At 41.8% G+C, this 19,760-nt stretch overlaps 1 protein-coding gene across 9 annotated transcripts in view; it reads left to right on the top strand.

Annotated features, from left to right (window-relative positions):
* Positions 1-19,760, top strand: part of INTS14 (integrator complex subunit 14) — a 52,186-nt gene that overhangs the window by 13,168 nt on the left and 19,258 nt on the right. For 8 of the 9 annotated variants that reach the window (XR_016392074.1, XM_022579807.3, XM_089907096.1 and 5 more), the window contains 5 exons: positions 3,880-3,972; positions 5,886-6,030; positions 7,364-7,497; positions 17,047-17,165; positions 19,322-19,387. Coding sequence is in view for 8 of the 9 variants with exons in the window: in XM_022579807.3 (XP_022435515.1) it covers positions 3,880-3,972; positions 5,886-6,030; positions 7,364-7,497; positions 17,047-17,165; positions 19,322-19,387 (557 nt within the window). In the remaining variant the exon portion in view is untranslated. The remainder of the gene's footprint in view (positions 1-3,879; positions 3,973-5,885; positions 6,031-7,363; positions 7,498-17,046; positions 17,166-19,321; positions 19,388-19,760) is intronic. The other variant, XM_089907097.1, reaches the window with a different exon arrangement.

Here is a 19,760-nt window from a genome sequence, read left to right on the forward strand (position 1 = left end):
GGTCATGAGTTAATCTCTAATCCTAGATGATTATAACCACAAATTACTAAGAGTTGGAAACCAGGGCCAGATTCACTAGCATTGAAATCCTTGAGGTAGTTCTTAATAGAGATAGTAAGACGGATTAGCATCATTATTAAGGTCATATATGAAGAGCTAGCTTTTAGACTTGGCTGTGTGACTTTTCCTCTGTGACCCTGGACAAGTCACTTCCTCTAGTTCTTATTGGCTAGGTGAGTGGAATCTCTAGGAGAAATGATGGTCTCTCAGGTCTCAGCTCTGATATATTGTACCCCTCTAATCCTGCAGCTTGTATTATGACTAAAAGAAAGCAATGTGTTATGGCTTCTAACATTTTGCCAGTGCTATGCTTAGGTTAAATTGGCAAAGCCAATAATCAAAAGTAACAAGGGGTAGTAGAGAAGAGAGTTGTCTCATATTGGCAGGTGGACTCCTTGAGTGGTGGGTATATGTTTAACCATCACTGTTTTGAGTCACCATTGCACACCCTCAGTGCCTGGCTTAGTGTCTGATGCTTAGTAGATGTTCACTAGGTAATTGTTCAATCAACAAATGATTAAAATTGGACTTCCCTGGTGGCGCAGTGGTTAAGAACCCGCCTGCCAGTGCAAGGAACACGGGTTTGAGCGCTGGTCTGGGAAGATCCCACATGCTGCGGAGCAACCAAGCCCATGCGCCGCAACTACTGAGCCTGCGCTCTAGAGCCCATGAGCCACAACTACTGAAGCCTGCGCGCCTAGAGCCCGTGCTCCGCAACAAGAGAAGCCACCGCAGTGAGAAGCCCGCACACCACAACAAAGAGCAGCCCCTGCTCACTGCGACTAGAGAAAGCCCGCACACAACAGCGAAGACCCAAAGCAGCCAAAAATAAATAAATAAATTAATTAATAATAAAAGATATAATGAAAAATTTTTTAAATGATTAAAATTAAGTACAGCTGGAAATTCATTTCATTCTTGGGTGTGTAGACTTTAAGGAGTTTTCGAGTGAAGGGCTGTGCACAGGCTGTTTTGTTTTCTGTGCCTTTATTTTCTGCTCCTGCTGGAAGTAGGTCATCCATCTCTTTCATTGTGACTAGACAGCAGTGTGCCAAATGTTTTGTTGCCTTCAAACCAGTTATATTCCACTTCCCTCCCACCCTTTTAGGATGAGTAACTTCAAATAGATCTTTTCTTCCCAGAAGTACATTACTTTCTATGTACTAGATTTCACAAATGCAGTGTTTAGGTGGGGAATTCAAATATGATAACTAGGAAGGTTATTGGAAGTTCTCTGAATGACTCTAATACTTTTCATTTTAAGTAACTAAGAAAATAAGGATAATTGTCCTTTATTTAATGGACTAACTTATAAAAGCTTCTAGTCCAAGATTTTTGTTATAGCTTATATTTAAATCACTAAAACATAGGCCTTTTTCTACTCAGATGAAAAATATATAACTGCTTATGCTGATTCATTCGTTACTCAGCTAAAGAAGGTAATGATAGCAAAACTCCAGAGAAGCAGATTTCCTGATGTATAAGAATTATGGTATACTCACCATGATCCTGATTTTTTAAAACATTGTTTTGAGAATATGAATGTGTATATGCCTAGAAGAAAGACTAAAAAGCAGTTCAGTAAAATATTAACAGAGGTTTCCTTTGATGAGGAATGATGAGTGACTTTATTTTTCTTCTTTACAGTTTTTAGTGTTATCTAAGTTTTTTTTTTTTTTTTTTTTTGTTATCTAAGTTTTTATACTACTTATATAATCAGAAAAAACTTCCAGGGCTTCCCTGGTGGCGCAGTGGTTGAGAGTCCGCCTGCCGATGCAGGGGAGATGGGTTCGTGCCCCGGTCCGGGAAGATCCCACATGCTGTGGAGCGGCTGGGCCCGTGAGCCATGGCCGCTGAGCCTGCACGTCCGGAGCCTGTGCTCTGCAACGGGAGAGGCCACAACAGTGAGAGGCCTGCGAACAGCAAAAAAAAAAAAAAAAGAAAAAACTTCCAGAAAGTACTCTTTGGGTTACAACTTTTTTTTTTTTTTTAACTTATTTTAGATTTTCAACAAATACTTTTGGTCTTTAATACAGCTTCTATAAAGGAAAGAAACCATTGTCATATGTAGACTGCTACCTTGATTTTGTAGAGAATGTATTTCTTTCTCAGGGAAACAGTTTTAATGCAAAAGCCTTACCCTCCAGGCATAGCTGCTTGCAGTTGTTGTGGAAGTATTTGACTATGACGCCCCCTGGTGACCTGAACATCCTGACTATTCAGAGAGACTTAACCATTAAGCTTTTGCCTTGGCTGGGCACCTAGCCTCATAAAAATAGTCTAGCTAATTTGTCGTATAACTTAAGTCCATTAAATAAAAGACAGTTGTCCTTAATTTCTTAGTTACTTAAAATGCAAAGTATTCGAGTCATTCAGAGAAACCTTCTAATAACCTTCCTAGTCATCATATTTGAATTCCCGATCTAAACCTTGTGTTTATGAAATCTAGTACATAGAAAATAATGTACTTTCCCATAACAAATTCATTCTTTGTTTTTAATTAATTTTTTTGGAGTATAGTTGCTTTACAATGTTGTGTTAGTTTCTGCTGTACAGCAAAGTGAATCAGTTATACATACACATATATCCACTCTTTTTTAGATTTCCTTCCCATTTAGGTCACCACAGAGCATTGAGTAGAGTTCGCTGTGCTATACAGTAGGTTCTCATTAGTTATCTTTTTTTTTTTTTTTTTTGCGGTACGCGGGCCTCTCACTGTTGTGGCCTCTCTCGTTGCAGAGCACAGGCTCCAGATGCGCAGGCTCAGCGGCCATGGCTTACGGGCCCAGCCGCTCTGCGGCATGTGGGATCCTCCCAGACCGGGACACGAACCCGTGTCCCCTGCATCGGCAGGCAGACTCTCAACCACTGCGCCACCAGAGAAGCCCAGTTATCTATTTTATATACAGTAGTGTATATGTGTGAATCCCAATCTCCCAATTCATCCCATTCCCCCTTCCCCCCTTGATAACCATAAGTTTGTTTTCTACATCTGTGTCTCTCTTTCTGCTTTGCAAGTAAGTTCATCTGTACCATTTTTCTTTTCTTTTTTGTTTTTTTTTTTGGATGCATTGGGTCTTCGTTGCTGGGCGTGTGCTTTCTCTACTTGCAGCGAACGGGAGCTACTCTTCGTTGCGGTGTGCGGGTTTCTTATTGCGGTGGCTTCTCTTATTTCAGAGCACAGGCTCTAGGCGCGCGTGCTTCAGTAGTTGCGATGCGTGGGCTTAGTTGCTCCGGGGCCTGTGGGATCTTCCCAGACCAGGGATCGAACCCATGTCCCCTGTATTGGCAGGTGGATTCTTAACCCCTGTACCACCAGGGAAGTCCTGTACCATTTTTCTAGATTCCACATACGAGTGATATTTTACGATATTTTTCTTTCTCTTTCTGACTTACTTTACTCTGTATGACAATCTTTAGGTCCATCCATGTCACTGCAAATGGCATTATTTCGTTCCTTTTATGGCTGAGTAATATTCCATTGTATATATGTGCCACATCTTCTTTATCCATTCCTCTGTCGATGGACATTTAGGTAGCTTCCATGTCCTGGCTATTGTAAATAGTGCTGCAGTGAACATCGGGGTGCATGCATCCTTACAGATTTCTCCAGATATATGCCCAGGAGTGGGATTGCTGGGTCACATGGTAGCTCAGTTTTTAGTTTTTTAAGGAACCTCCATACTGTTCTCTATAGTGGCTGTACCAGTTTATTGATACATTCCCACCAACAGTGTAGGATGGTTCCCTTTTCTCCACACCGTCTCCAGCATTTATTGTTTGTTACGAGTTAATTCTATGTTGATTCCTTCTTTTCAGATTTGGAAATAGTGGGATTTATTGATATAGCTGATATTTCAAGTCCCCCTGTTCTGTCCAGACATCTGGTCCTACCTATAGCACTTAACAAAGGTGAGTTCTCTTCCTATTCCAGTGATACATATGAAGTATCTTATTAACTAAAGTTATTCTTAAATGTAAGATAGTAGAATAGCCCATTTTGCAGAATTTGGGGGAAAAGAGTAGTTATTAGATTGGTTTTTTTGTTTTTTGGTGTTTTTTTGCCGTACGCGGGCCTCTCACTGTTGTGGCCTCTCCCGTTGCGGAGCACAGGCTCTGGACGCGCAGGCTCAGCGGCCATGGCTCACGGGCCTAACCGCTCCGCGGCATGTGGGATCTTCCCGGACCGGGGCACGAACCCGCGTCCCCTGCATCGGCAGGCAGACTCTCAACCACTGCGCCACCAGGGAAACCCTGGAAAACATTTTGACACATATTTATTGTGTGCTGCTTCGTTAATTTACAGTGGAAATCCTCTTTAGAGATGACAGTGCTTAGTCCCTCATCCTGGGCTCTGCCTTCCCCTGTGGTAGCATGCTGGGGAAACCAAAGTAGTTCTCAGAAGGTTGCCTGATAAATGTGGAATACAGCTTTATAAGGGGAGAAACCACACCTGTTCTCTACTGGTGCCTAGCACATAGTAGATACTCAGTAAATACTGTTGAATGAGTGAATGAATCCAGGTCCTTGTGAGGCCTCATTACTGCAGAATGTATTTCTCCAGCAACTATAAAGTCATATCTCCTACGTTCAGCATCTCCCTGGAGAATGTTAGTCTCTAGCACTTTAAACTTCTCTTTTCTATGTTTTAGGCTGACCGTCTCCTTTATATTCACCAGCTTTCTCCAAGAAGTATATACAATCAGGTTTCCACTCACTGAGTTATGACCACATTCCATTTACTCATGGTTATCTCAGTTGGAGTGTTAGGTATTCCATAACCCTCCATCACATATTCATAGACAGAATCTTTGATATGTTCTCACAGATGACCGATTATGATCCTTTTGTTTATACTTTACTTTACTGTTATTGATATTGATAACAACTGAGTTTACCTTATTCCTAAGGTCCTGGGAATTCTGCGTGCCCATATAAATTGCCAAGAAAGAAAGTGGGCAAAACGAAGAGTTTGTATAGGAAAACAGTGGGAAGAAAAGTATGGGAAGGCAAAATGGAGCTGTGTTGTAAGGGCTGTTGAATGTCAGACTAAACCAGGAAGATCTTTCTATTGAATTAGAAAGTCTTTGAATCAGCTTGAGTACACAGATAGTTCCAGAAGGAAGTTAATTGGAGGAAGATTCATTCATCAGCAGAGTGTATGAGAGAACCTGGAGTTGGAGAAGTGAGTCAAGAAGCTTATGGAGTAGTCACTGTTCTTTGGGGTATCCCATCCACGTGCTGCCTGAAGGCTGTCAGTTGAGAACACTCTTGACATCTCTGAATCTGTTTCTGTTTCGATGGTGCCTGAAACCCCCAGAGAGCCTCTAGCTTAGTGTTCCAGTAGAAACTATGGAAAGCTGATTTTTTGTGTAGCAGCTTCACTGAAATACAATTCATATACCGTACATTTCACCCATTTAAAGTGTACAACTCAGTAGTTTTTAGTGTATTTACAAAGTTATGCAACCATAACCACAATTTTTGAATCAGAATTTTAGAATTTTCACTACCTCAGAAAGAAACCTTTTAGCTATCAACCCATAACCTTCCATCTCTCTCAGCCTCAGGTAACTACTGATATCCTATCTGTATAGATTTGCCTCTTCTGGACGTTTCATATAAGTGAAATTCATATAACATGTGAAAACTGATTTTTATTTGGACATAGGAAAACCAGAATATGAGTTTTTCTTATTTGTTATAATAGTCCTTTATAATTTTGTATACTTTCCTTCCAAGGCTAGAAAGAGCCAAGAGTACAACTGGAGTTTGGAGTTTTTGTAGCTAATCTCAGTCTGACTGGTTTTCTCTTCTTTTCATAGAAGGTGATGAGGTGGGTACTGGTATAACGGATGACAACGAAGATGAAAATTCAGCCAATCAGATTGCAGGCAAAATACCCAACTTTTGTGTCCTGCTCCATGGCAGCCTAAAAGTGGAAGGAATGGTGGCGATAGTTCAATTAGGGTAAGAAACTTTTTTACCTTTGGTTGAGTGAAAGGGAGAATCAATTTATAGTGAAGTATTCCCCAGACTTTTCTGAAAGAAAGAATAGAAAGGATCTCGTCACTTTTTTTCTCTTTCTGCCATATCCTTCCCACGTACTATCACCTTCTACACTACTCTTTAAAGCATCCCCTAGAATAAGTACAGAGTGAGTCTTTTAATTATATTGCCTTTATATGATATCTTTTCTCAGTTTTCCTCTTCTCCATCCTATCTAGGAAACCTGGGGTCAGTTTAAGTAATGCTACTAACTTGTTATAGGATCTTATGCAGTATGCACAGACTCCTCAGCTATAAAATGAGGAGGTAAAACTAAATGAAAAAACATACTGTTAACATTGAACATTTTACCATGTGCCAGGTACTTCTCTAGGCACTTTGTATACCTCACTATACAGGAGGTATCAGTATTATCCCCATTCCTTAGATGAAGAAACTGAGGCTTCGAGAGCAAGTCATGGTACTTGCTCAAGGTCACACAGCTAGTAAGTGAAAGAGCCAGGATCTTATCCACGTATTGTGACTCCATAGCCCATGCCCGTAACCACTCTGCTGTATTCCTTCCCTATGAGGAAAGCCCTTCTAGCTTTCACTTTTCGCGGTAGTCTCAAAATCTGCAAAACTCTCTGCTTCCCTTTCTATAATACCTGTTGTCAGAGAAGAAGAGGTCATCTTCTGGCCATCACCTGGGATTGACTGGTAGAGAAAATCAAGAGGTTAGGAATGCTCAGAGGAAGCATGGCTCCTTTTCTGCTTGAGTTAAAATTAGCTGATCTGGAAAGAAAAATGCAATTCTTATTAGGTATCAGTTTGCTATATTTCTTGGTACTCAGGCTACTTGTACTGCCTCTGAGTAGGAGAATCACCTGGGGCCCTTTGAGCAGTGGGAGCAGAGCTGGGTGATGGCTTTGTGCCCTTTGTTAGAAGGGCTTCTCTCTGTGGTACTGCTGTGAATGATTCGGAGGCGGCTGAAAAAACCTATAGGTCTCAGCCCTTACTTGTCACCACCCCTGCAGCTACTTGCTGCCCTTGTGATTTTTTTTTTCCTCTTTTAAGACTGCTTTTGATTTCCATATCTACATAATTGAATAATAATACCTGTCCCCAAGGAATGGTAATATTAGGGGACATCAGTATGCATTTTTAGGTTTAGGATTTGACTTTAGTAAAAGTAATGCACCTAATTTCAAAGCTGAAAACCATGTCTCTCAAGAGAAAAACACAGGCTAGAGTTATTTAACTTGACAGTCCCAGGCTTGATGTTCTTCTGATCTTCCATCTTCTCTCCATCTAGTCCTGAATGGCACGGAATGCTCTACTCCCAAGCTGACAGCAAGAAGAAATCAAACCTCATGATGTCTCTCTTTGAGCCTGGCCCAGAACCTCTCCCATGGCTAGGGAAAATGGCACAGTTGGGTCCTATTTCAGGTATAACCCAGATTAGATTTTATTTATCCTGACTTTGTTTTCTCTCTGCTGTTCAGAATGGCTCTGTCTGTGCAGTCAGAGAGCTGCGTGATTTCCCTTATGAGTGCCCTGTGGTTTCTGACGCTGGATATGTACATGGAGAACCCCAAGAGAGTTTGATGTTTGCACTTTTAATTTTACAGCTCAGGGGAAACAAATATTTAGGTTGCTTCAAGTAAAAATAAGTGCTCTAAATGCTTGGAGTGAAAAGCTATTCTCCATAAACTTTTTTCTTTAGTGTACTATTTTCAACCCAGGTACCCCTAGTCATTCATAGATAATTTAATCCCATTCCTTCTTGAAACTATTTTCCCTTAGTTTTCCTAACATTGCATTCACCTAGTACTTATCTTTTTCCTTGGCAACTTTTCTTTCTTGTCATCTTGTCTTTTCTTCCTCTTGCCTCATGATTCCCAAGGTGTTGTTCTTTGCCTTCTTCTCTTGGGTTATTATTCTCTCTTGGTTATTTCATCAGCTGTTATAGCTTCAGAGTCCCAAAAATCTCTGACTCTGGTGCTGCTTGATCTCTCCCTGAAACTTGCATATTATATTTCCAGTTCCCCCTTGGACCTCTCCACCTGGATATTCTGTCACAGTCCTAAGCTTAGCATGTTTATTGCAGAAACTATTGTCTCTCCCCGCTTCCCCCATGAACTGTTTCTTCTGATTTTCCTACTCCCTCTGATTGAGGCCTTTGTACTCCTGGGTACTCAGGCTCCAGCTGTAGTGTCACCCTTGACTTATTTGGGCCCATTTAAATTTTAGGAACATCTACCATGCAACCTATTCTGTGCCAGGTGTGGGGGCTAAAAGAGTTAGCAGGAGTGACTCAAAGTCTAGCGGAGAGTGACGTAATAAACATGAGCTGGCACAAGATCAGAGTTGGCCTGAAGGAGGGGATGGTCAGCTCTGCCTAGAGGACTCAGGAAAATCTGCACAGAGAAGAGACACCCTAGCTGAGTTTTGAAGAAAAAGAGGAATTTGCTGAGCTAGTGAAGGCAGAAAGGGCATCCTGCCCAAATGGAGCACAAAGTGTAAGGGAGGGGTGGGGAGGCCAGATGGTAGGTTAGAGACTGGCAGTGGTACAGCAGGGCAGGCCTCATCTGAAACGTGAAGAGCTCAGACTTTATTCTGCAGATGCTGGGAAGCCACTGAAGGGAGTAATATGATCAGATCCTTCTGGCTGTAATGAGAACAGTGGAGATACCAGTTAGATGACTTTGTATTCTAGGTACTGGTACCCCCTGGAGTTGTGCAGTATGGCTGAAATCCAAGTGAAAGATCATAAATTTTGCATTTAGAAAAAGAACTCTGTGGAGTGTGGATTTGAAAAGGTAAGGGCATCTTGTAGTTAGAAGTCTACTGTGACAGTCCTGGAGTTGTGAAGATGAAAGGCAGAACAGGGGCAGTGGCTGGCGATAGAGACGATGGGATCCATGCAAAAGGTATTTAGGAGGTGGAAACAACAGTATTTAGATATGAGAATAGAGGAAAGAGAAGAGTTGAGAATGATCCCAGGTTTCTGACCGGAGCTATAGGGTGAAAGGTGGTACTATTAATTGAAACAGAACAGAGGAAGAAGAGTGGATTTGGGAAGAACATCTTTTGTCCATGTTTTTATGCCTGTGAGATTTAGGTGGAGGTGCCTATAAACAATTCCTGTGAGAATCTGGAGTTCAGGAGAGAGGGCAGAGTTGAAAATATAATTTTTAGTTATAAGCATAATGTTTATAGTTAAAATGATGATAATGAGGGAGATTGCTTAGGGCAATAGTTCACAAATTTGAGTTTTGGTATACAAAAGTGAAACTGGAGAACTTGTTTAAAAATTCTGTTTCCTGGGACTTCCCTGGTGGTCCAGTGGTAAAGAATCTGCCTTACAATGCAGGGGACATAGATTTGATCCCTGGTCAGGGAACTAGGATCCCACATGCCACGGGGCACCTGGGACCGTGCACCACAACTGCTGAGCTCACGCACCTCAACTAGAGAGCCTGCGTGCCGCAAACTCCAGAGCCCTCACGCCCTGGAGCCTGTGCGCCATAACTAGAGAAGAGAAAACCCACACACCACAACTAGAGAGAAGCCTGCGCGCCGCAACAAGGGAGCCTGCATGCTTCAATGAAGATCCCACGTGCCGCAACTAAGACCCCATGCAACTAAAAATAAATAAAAATAAATATTTAAAAAAGAAATTCTGTTTCCTGGGCCCTACCTACAGAGATTCTGACTCATTTGGTCTGGATTCAAGCCAGGAACTTTCAGGGGTTTTTTCTCTTTTTTTATAAATTTATTTATTTATTTTTGGCTGCACTGGGTCTTCGTTGCTGTGTGCGGACTTCCTCTGGTTGTCGCGAGCGGGGGCTACTCTTCGTGGCGGTGCACGGGCTTCTCATTGCGGTGGCTTCTCTTGTTGCGGAGCACGGGCTCTAGGCACGCGGGCTTCAGTAGTTGTGGCATCCAGGCTCTAGAGCACAGGCTCAGTAGTTGTGGTGCACGGGCTTAGTTGCTCCGTGGCATGTGGGATCTTCCCTGACCAGGGCTCGAACTCATGTCCCCTGCATTGGAAGGCAGATTCTTAACCACTGCGCCACCAGCGAAGTCCCTGCAGTTTTAATATTACCCAAGTGATTACAATCCAGGTCAATAACCGCACTGTAAGAAGCCATAGCCTCAGGAAAGTATATACGTTAAGGAAAAAAGAGAGCCAAGGACCAGACTCCTAAAAAGGACCAACTACTAGCAGCAGTGGAATTGGCACCAGTAAAGGAAAATGAGAAGAGGCAGATGAAAGAGAAAAAGTAGAAGAAAGGGATGTCACAGACGCCAAGAGAATAAAGGGATTCAAGAAAGAAGTACAGTGTCTCATGAGCACATATGAGACACAGCCTACAATGTCTTATACACATGGGCATACATGTCAGTTAAGGTCTGAAGGATGTCTTTTGCCATTGAAGCCTAAAGAAGATTTTGATGGAATATAGGCCGTAGAAGCTAGGCCAAGGGTCAGCAAACTTTTTCAGTAAAGGGCCATATAATAAATATTTTACAGGCCATTATGGGTTTTGTCATAACCACTACACTGCCATTGTAGCACAATCATAAACCTTTTAAAAATATTTTTAAAATTCTTAATTCTTAAACAGGCAGCCAGCCATAGTTTGCCAACTCTTGAGCTAGGATCCAGGGGCTGGGCTTTTGAAGTTCACACAGGAACAGGAGAAAAGACAAAGAGCTGAAATCTCTGAGTAAAGCTGGGAGTATGGAAGGTCTACCCTCTCAGTGAGAGGATGATAAGAAAAATTCTACCCATTGTTTCTACCTACTTTTCTGCATATAAAGAAACATAAAAGTCTCCTATGAGAAGTTGAAGCCCAAGTCCTGCACCATGTGGATCGACATGACCCATTCCCAAACCAAAGAGTGCAAAAACTGGTCCTGAAGCAATGAAATCCATGGTGCATCCTCCAGAAGCTAATATAAATGGCTGTGTAGGAATTCCTCTGCAACCAGGGCAAAAAGAGTGCTGCAGAAAAAACAGTCCCCACTGGAAATGAGTTCATGATTTGAAAAAAAGTTTTAAAATCTTGTGAGGATTTTCTCTTCTTTTAAGAAAGACCAGTAGGAGGAATAGCACCTTGAGGACTTAATCTGAAAGAGCCTGTAGAATGAGTGTTTTAAATGATTAAAGAGTTTTAGAAAGGAATAGAAACCAAGAGGAAAGAAGACGACACTATGAATCAAGAGTCATTTGATCTTGGGACTTCCCTGGTGGTGCAGTGGTTAAGAGTCCCCCCGGCCAATTCAGGGGACATGGGTTCAAGCCCTGGTCCTGGAAGATCCCACATGCTGCGGAGCAGCTAAGCCCACACGCCTAGAGCCCGTGCTCTGCAACAGGAGAAGCCACTGCAATGAGAAGCCCACGCACCGCAATGAAGAGTAGCCCCGGCTCGCCGCAACTAGAGAAAGCCTGCGCGCAGCAACAAAGACCCAACACAGCCAAAAATAAAATAAATAAACATTTTTAAAATCACATTTAAAGGAAGAAAAACAGTCATTTGATCTTAACAGATAGGAGATGCTTGGTGGCTTTGTAAGAGTTTCAGCAGACAGTTAGCCAGGAGACAGGTTGGGGAATGAATTAGAGATGAGGAAATGGAAATGCCAAGTTTGACCACAAGAGGACAGAGTTAGGACAGGAATTGGAGGAGAACCTGGGGGGGGGGGGGTGTGTGTGTGTGTCTGTTGAAAGAGAGATTCTTCACCTCTTTTACCTGTTCTCTCTACAGCATTCCTACATTCATTCTGTCTTTTCATTCTCATGGCTCTTGCCTTGTTCTGGCTTTTTTTACCTTTCACTTAGATCAGAGGTCAGCTAACTAGGGCCTGCAGGTCAAACTAGCCCACCGCTTATTTGGTAAATATAATTTTATTGTGCAGTTTTATTACACAGTCACACTCATGTATTTATATATGATCTATGGCTGCTTTCCCGCTTCAATGGCAGAATTGAGTACTTACAACAGAGACCGTATAACCCACAAAGCCTAAAATATTGCTGTCTGATCCTTTGCAGAAAAAGCTTGCTCACCCCTAACCTAGACTATTGTGAGAGTTTTCACCACAGCTGCCTGTCCATAATCTAAGGTAGTAACATTCACATGCCTTTCTGATCTGGCTGCCAACCTAGCAATGCTTGGCTGGTTAACGTGTATTCTTTTTTTTTTTTTAATTTATTTATTTATTCATTTATTTTTGGCTGTGTTGGGTCTTCGTTGCTGCGCGGGCTCTCTCCAGTTGCGGCGAGTGGGGGCCACTCTTCGTTGCAGTGCACGGGCTTCTCATTGCGGTGGCTTCTCTTGTTGCGGAGCACAGGCTATAGGTGCATGGGCTTCAGTAGTTGTGGCACGTGGGCTCAGTAGTTGTGGCTCGCGGGCTCTAGAGTGCAGGCTCAGTAGTTGTGGCGCACGGGCTTAGTTGCTCCATGGCATGTGGGATCTTCCCAGACCAGGGATCGAACCCATGTCCCCTGCATTGGCAGGCAGATTCTTAACCACTGCGCCACCAGGGAAGTCCTAACGCATATTCTTAAGTCAGATGGAACTGCTCTTTACTCAGCCCTGTATTCATGTTGTTTTTTCCTCCCGCTATCTGTTCTTCTTTTCCCTGAGGATAATAAGAGCTAACATCTCTTGAATTTAACTTTGTACCGGGCACTGTGCTAGACAAAATGAAATGTATCATGTCATTTAATTCTCACCGCTGTCCTAGGGAATTGGGATTGTCATTATGGTAACAAGTAATAAGTGATAATAAAACCTATCTTAGAGGGTTGTTGGAGAATTTATTGAGGGAATGTGTATTGGCTACCTGACGCAGAGTAGGCACATTTTAATGGTTGTTTGTTTGTTTATTTTTGGCTGCATTGGGTCTTCGTTGCTGCACGTGGGCTTTCTCTAGTTGTGGCGAGCAGGGGCTACTCTTCATTGCAGTGTGTGGGCTTCTCATTGTGGTGGCTTCTCTTGTTGCGGAGCACGGGCTCTAGGCACGCAGGCTTCAGTAGTTGTGGCATGCAGACTCAGTAGTTGTGGCTCGTGGGCTCTAGAATGCAGGCTTAGTAGTTGTGGTGCACAGGCTTAGTTGGTCCACCACATATGGGATCTTCCCAGACCAGGGCTCCAAACCATGTCCCCTGCATTGGCAGGTGGACTCCCAACCACTGCGCTACCAGGGAAACCCTGCTGTTTTAATTATGTTTTTTAATCAAAGGAAAGCTTGCAAAACAGTACTGTTTATACTTATCCCTTCTCCTAATTCTGTTCCTAGAGACAACCATTTTCAAATTTTAATTGTTTCTTTTGATGTTTACTTACATTTCTAAATAATATAAGTATACAGCTATTTCTTGACCTTTTTTTCTTTTAAAGGTCATTTTTTTGACTTTTTAAGGAAAACTAGTTAGCTCTCTTACCGCTACCATCCCTCCCCACTCATCCACCCAAGAAGCACATTTTTCCCTTCCTCAATCCTTGCAGTGTGGTTATAGCGTTCTTTTTGGGTAAATCAGTATTCCGTCCTTGCTAAGTGAAGTCAGTATTATTTACTACTAAGCTGTGTGGTGTACCACATCACATTTCCTTTGTTTTGCGGCTCTTCGTGGCCTACTCCAGATACTACTTTTTTTTTTAATTAGACATTTCTTTTTTCTAGCAGGTAAGATAAATGTATTATAACTTCAATTAAAAGGAAAGCTCTCTTGGAAAGGCACTGATGTTCCTCAGAGGATGCAGGAAAGAGCTGGGCAGCCTGGCTGTAGGGGAGCCAGCAGCAGATGAGCGCAGCCCTCACTCTAGGCTCTCTCGCAGCCTTCCTCTGCTTCTCTCTTCTTTTTTCTTGTTTTCCTTTCCTGTTTTCTGTGTACCTATCACTAATGCCTCCGTAAGTAAAATACATCCTTTACGTATTTTTTTGTCAGTTTCTTTCTTTTTTTTGCTTGGAGTCATCTCCCTCCCTCTTGTTTCATGAATGGACTGGTGGTTCTCTAGGCTGGTTGCATAGTTGTCATCCCGCGTCTTCCCTTCATAGCTCTTCCGTGGCTCTCCTGTTTCATGCATCCTCCTGAGAAAAGGGTACATGGGAAGTGAACATTTGAAATCTTGCATATGTGGAAGTGTCTGTATTTCATCCCTTACACTTGATTGATAGTGTGGTTGGATATTGAGTTCTAGGTTGGGAATCATTTTCCTTTAGAGTTTCGAAGCATCACTCTATTGTCTCTTCTGGCTTCCAGTGTCACTACTGAGAGTCTAGTGCCATGCTGACTGCCAGGGCTTTGACACTGATCTCTGTTTCCTCTGCACACCTTGAGGCTCTTTTAGTGTCCCTAGCGTTCGAGATTTTCAGAATCATGTACCTAGTTTTTGGTCTCTTCACTCATTGTGCTGGGGACTCAGTGGGCCCTTTCATCTAGGAATTCATGTTCTTCATTCCTGGGAGCACAAATATGTCTTTGATTTCTCCCCTGTTTGTATTCTCTGTTCTCCCTCTCTAGAACATATGTTTATGATTTTTGTGTGTGTGTGTGTAATTTTCTTATCATCCCCTACCCATTTTTTTCATTTTTTAAATTTTTTGTTGTACGTTCTATAAAATAATCTTCAACTTTATCTTGCAACTGATTTTTAAAAAATTTCTGCTATCATATTTATTATTTCTAAGATCTCTTGTTCTTTTTTCATAAATGTCTGCTAAGCCGGTTACCACATATAATGGCTCCAAACAATTAGAGACAGTACAAGATAGGCTACGATTAGACGTTGAAATGTTTGGTACTGACACTGAGTGCTGTAGGATAAAAGGGACTAGAGAAATCACTGTCTACCAGAAAAATATGGGACAACTCCATGGAGAAAGTAGGATAGGATCTGGACCTAGAATTTAAGTAACTTTGGAAAGGTGAGGAACAGCAGTGTTGAGTAGGGGAAGTGTTATCTTCGAAACCAGGCCCAGCTGAGTCCCTGTGAAATCTGAGCCTCAGTTTCCTCATCTGTAATGAGACTAATAATATCTACCCTCTAGGGTTGCTGTAAGGAGAGAAGTTGTATGTGTAAAGTATTTTGCACATAGTTGTAATTTAATAAATTACATTTAATAAATTCTGTAAGTTCCTTGAGGCCCGAACAATACCTTCTCTAGCCACACTTCCTAGCACAGTGCTTGCTGCATAATGAGGTCTTACTATAGATGATGAATGAGTACGTGAGGGAGGGAATAAATAAATGAGGAAAGGAGAGCATTCCAGACAGGGGGATAACAGGAACAGTGGCAGGGAAGTTGGAAATAAGCATGTGGCATGGGAAACAACTGTTGGGATCTTGGCCTGACTAGAAAGGTTTATGTATTGACAAGTATTTGTGGAAATGTCTGGAAAGCTGAGCCACTACTTTTTGGAGTGGGTAGGAGGAGAGGGGACTGACAGAGATAGTATGGGGCCAGTATAAGGCATCTAAATTAATGACAAGATTGGGGTTAGAGGGCTTATGGGTCAGTTAGAGAAACTGGGCTAATTCCAGTTTTCAACATGAACATTTGAGCAAGGGATTTAAGCTCCCCAGACTTGTTGGGAAAATGATTCCTTCTTTGTCTACCCCAAATGATAATAAAGATAAAATAAACCAGTAGATACAAGTATGCTTTGTAAGTTTGTGACAGAGTTTCAGTGACTTAGGAAATAGGTAGAAAAACAAAAACCCTTGTTTATCCACATGACTATAAAACCAACATGGCTTTAAATCCTTGGAAGCAATAAACTAGTAACCCGTAGATGAGGTATGTTTCACCAAAAAGGTATTTCTTCCCTTGCTCTTTTTTTTTTTTTTTGGCTGTGCAGGGTCTAAGACATTGCTGCGCGCGGGCTTTCGTTGCTGTGCAGGCCCCCAAGCAGAAGGGCGACTGAGCACCTTGGCCGCCCCAGCTTGCACCCGCCCGCAGACTCAGGGCGGCACCAGAGGCCAACCCTGGGCCTTAAGCCCATCTCTGTCCTGCTTGCTTTTTGTTAATGTTGTTGGTTTTTTTAAGTTGGTTTTCATTTTTCGTTTGTTTGGTCTTATTTTGTAAGAAACTATTTTATATATAGTAGACCCCGTGCGCAAGCAGGGGCCACTCTTTGTTGCGGTGTGGGCTTCTCCTTGCCGTGGCTTCTCTTGTTGCGGAGGACAGGCTCTAGGTGCATGGGCTTCAGTAGTTGTGGCACACAGGCTCAGTAGTTGTGGCTCGTGGGCTCTAGAGTGCAGGCTCAGTAGTTGTGGCGCACAGGCTTAGTTGCCCCGCAGCATGTGGGATCTTCCCGGACCAGAGCTCGAACCCGTGTCCCCTGCATTGGCAGGCGGATTCTTAACCATTGGACCACTAGGGAAGTCCTTTCCCTTGCTCTTTTCCATAATTTGGCTATACGTAATTTTACTTTTAGATTTTCTCAGTGCCTAGACCTATGTTGTCTAATCCAGTAGCCACTCACCACAGAGGCTCTTTAAATTTAATTAAATAAAATTCAGTTCCTCTGTTACACTAGCCATGTGTCAAGGGTTCAGTGGTCACATGGGCTATGGCTACCATTCCTCATCACAGAAAGTTCTGTTGGAGAGTGCTGGGCTAGGCTATATAGAATTGCAGTATGTATATATACATATATTTTTATATATACTTTAGTATTATTGTATGTACAACAATTTTATCCTCTCTGACCTTAATTTATAAAGCAGATGAGTGAAGCTTGTTTCTTTAAAAACATTAAGCTGTTTTTCACTTGTATGGGTCTCAGTTGATTGTTTAGTGTCCGACATCAGTATTGAGAACAGGTTCCCCAACCTGACTGAAGTTAATGGATTTTCTTAATTAGGGAAGTAACAGGATATAGGAGATTGAATGATTCAAAGAGCTTCTAGCCTAATTGGAAATGTAATTGATTGTGTTTTGCCAGATGTCATTTCAAGAATGTCTTTTTCTTTTAAGATGCTAAAGAAAACCCTTATGGTGAGGATGATAATAAGAGCCCATTCCCCCTGCAGCCCAAAAACAAGCGGAGTTATGCCCAGAATGTGACCGTGTGGATCAAACCCAGTGGCCTGCAGGTAACATTACCATTCACGTTGCTCTCCACTGGGGACAGGAGGAGGGATTCTGGCGGGCAGGCGGACATTTGATTTGATTTTCTTTTCCTTCGATACTTAGTAATTAATTTACTTCTAATGTTTGTCATTATTTCCAAAAAGGATTTGAAGTGGCCTACAGTAAAACACGTACATAGCAGGATCATTTTTTACAAAATTTAGAGCAATATGAAACGTAGAGGAAGAGGAGAGACAATTGTTTCAGGAAGCCAAGGCAAAATGATAATTGTATTTGAGCAATTTGGCTCTGAGCTTCCTGCTACCAAGGTCAAAAAAGAAACATGTTGTTTATATGGTTCTTCTTGTCTGATAAAAGGAAGCATGTCAGTTCTTCTAGAGAGACACATTATTCTGGCATTAAATTTTAATGTAAAAGTTTTGACATGGTGAGTCATTGAATAACATTATGGGTGTTATCTTTAATAATAATTTTGAGAAAGATGTAAAAATCTTCATGTGGTTATTTCTTCCATCCCCACGGGGTAAGCCAAAGCATTACCCTATAATGCCACAGAGACACTTTCATGGGAGGCTAAGATTATCTTGTTATCAAGGTGTGCTGCTTTTAGTCAACATACTCAGTGACTGCCTTGTCCCATTAGTCATTTATACCTATTTTTTTTAACTCTTTATTTTATGTTGGAGTATAGCTGATTAACAATGTTGTGCTAGTTTCAGGTGCACAGCAAAGGGACTCAGCCGTACATATACATGTATCTGTTCTCCCCCAAACTCCCCTCCCATCCAGGCTGCCACATAACATTGAGGAGAGTTCCCTGTGCTATACAGTAGGTCCTCGTTCGTTGGCCATTTTAAATATAGCAGTGTTATACCTATTTTTAAAAATCACTTTTTTATCATTTGAGTGCCTTTTTTTTTTTTTCCTTTGTTCTTCCACGAGTCCAACCTAAGCCAAATGAGAAGAGGCAGTCAGGCCACCTGACCACAGAAGTAGCTTCTGTTGACGGCATAGTCTCTTCCAGCCCCCTTTTCAGGGAGACTGGACACATCCTGCCGTGGCTAAGGGTCCTCTTCCCTTTGTTGGAAATTCAAGTTCTCCCTCTTTCTTGCCATCACTGACCCCAACACTTCCCTGTCAGAAAGAGAGCTGAATTTTTCTAAAATTATTTTTTAAATTTTGTTTTGATCTGGGTGTATTGTTTCATTATGGTGAGGTGCACATAACAAAATATACCATTTCAGATATTTTAAAGTTACAATTCAGTGGCATTTAGTACAATCACAGCCATCACCACTATCTAGTTCCAAAACATTTTCATCACCCCAAAAGGAAATCCTATGCCCACTAAACAAGTCACTCTTCCCCCAGCTCTTGTCAGCCACTAGTCTGCTTTCTGTCTATAAGGATTTGCCTGTTCTGGATATTTCATATAAACTGCATCATATTATACGTGGCCTTTTGTGTTTGACTTCTTTCAGTTAGCATAATGTTTTCAACGTTCATTCATGTTGTAGCATGTATCAGTACTTCTTTCCTTTTGATGGCTGAGTAATAGTCCATTGTATAAATAAACCACGTTTTGTTTATCCATTCATTCGGTTGGTGAACTTTTGAATTATTTCCACCTTTTGGCTATTATGAATAATGCTGCTATGAACATTTGCCAAATTTATTTTTTCTTTTGTTGCTCTGCTGTTGTCATGAAAAGAGTTTTATAGTTTTAGCTCTTACATTTAGGCCTTTGATCCATTTTGAGTCCATTTTTTGTATATGGTATGAAGTAAGAGTCCAACTTCATTTTTTTGCTGGTGGCTATCCAGTTATCCAAGCACCATTTGTTAAAGAGACTGTTCTTTCCCCCATTGGATGGTCTTGGTACCCTTGTCAAAAAGCAGCGGCCATAGATGTATGGGTTTACTGGGGGTGTTTTTGTGACAAGTTCATTATTATCACCAAGGGATTTATTATCATCAAGCCTTTTGAAGGAGGGAGATGCTTTACTAATGTTGAACAATGACATTAACTCAGAAGGGATCCTCATCTTGACATTGTAACTCTTTTCTCATTTTCATTTTTTTAATTTAAAGCCGTCCTTTTGTATTCTTTCCCTTTTTACCACAGAATTCTAATGTTGAATTCTTTTTACCCTCGATAGACAGATGTACAGAAGATTTTAAGAAATGCAAGGAAACTACCTGAAAAAACACAGACATTCTATAAGGTAAGACTATCAGAATTATAGGGAATGAGGGCGGGCCCTGGGATGTGTGCCAGAAATAAACAGTTCACAGTAGTGTAGGGTAACGTTGAACATGGACAGGGATTAGAAATGTATGGTTTGTTTGTGCCTTAGTTTTTTCATCAGTAAAGTCAGTAGAAGTGATAAGTCTGTTGCTGCCCTAAAATCCAGGAATCAGAAGTGTTTAAATGGCCTGGTTCTGTGCAGCGGGTCTTCTCTGCGTTGGTGCTGTTGTGAATGGCTGAGGGAAGGAACTGCAAGGATCTGTGGGTCACAGCCCTTAAACCTCCTCACTGCTCCCATATGGGTATCCAGTCTGACTCCAGGCAACCATTGTATGTGACTTCCAGGGATG

This window comes from Delphinapterus leucas, chromosome 2 (assembly GCF_059928025.1).
Source record: "Delphinapterus leucas isolate spDelLeu-1000000601 "Yukka" chromosome 2, BTC_Dleu_Yukka2, whole genome shotgun sequence".
Lineage (NCBI taxonomy): Eukaryota > Metazoa > Chordata > Mammalia > Artiodactyla > Monodontidae > Delphinapterus > Delphinapterus leucas.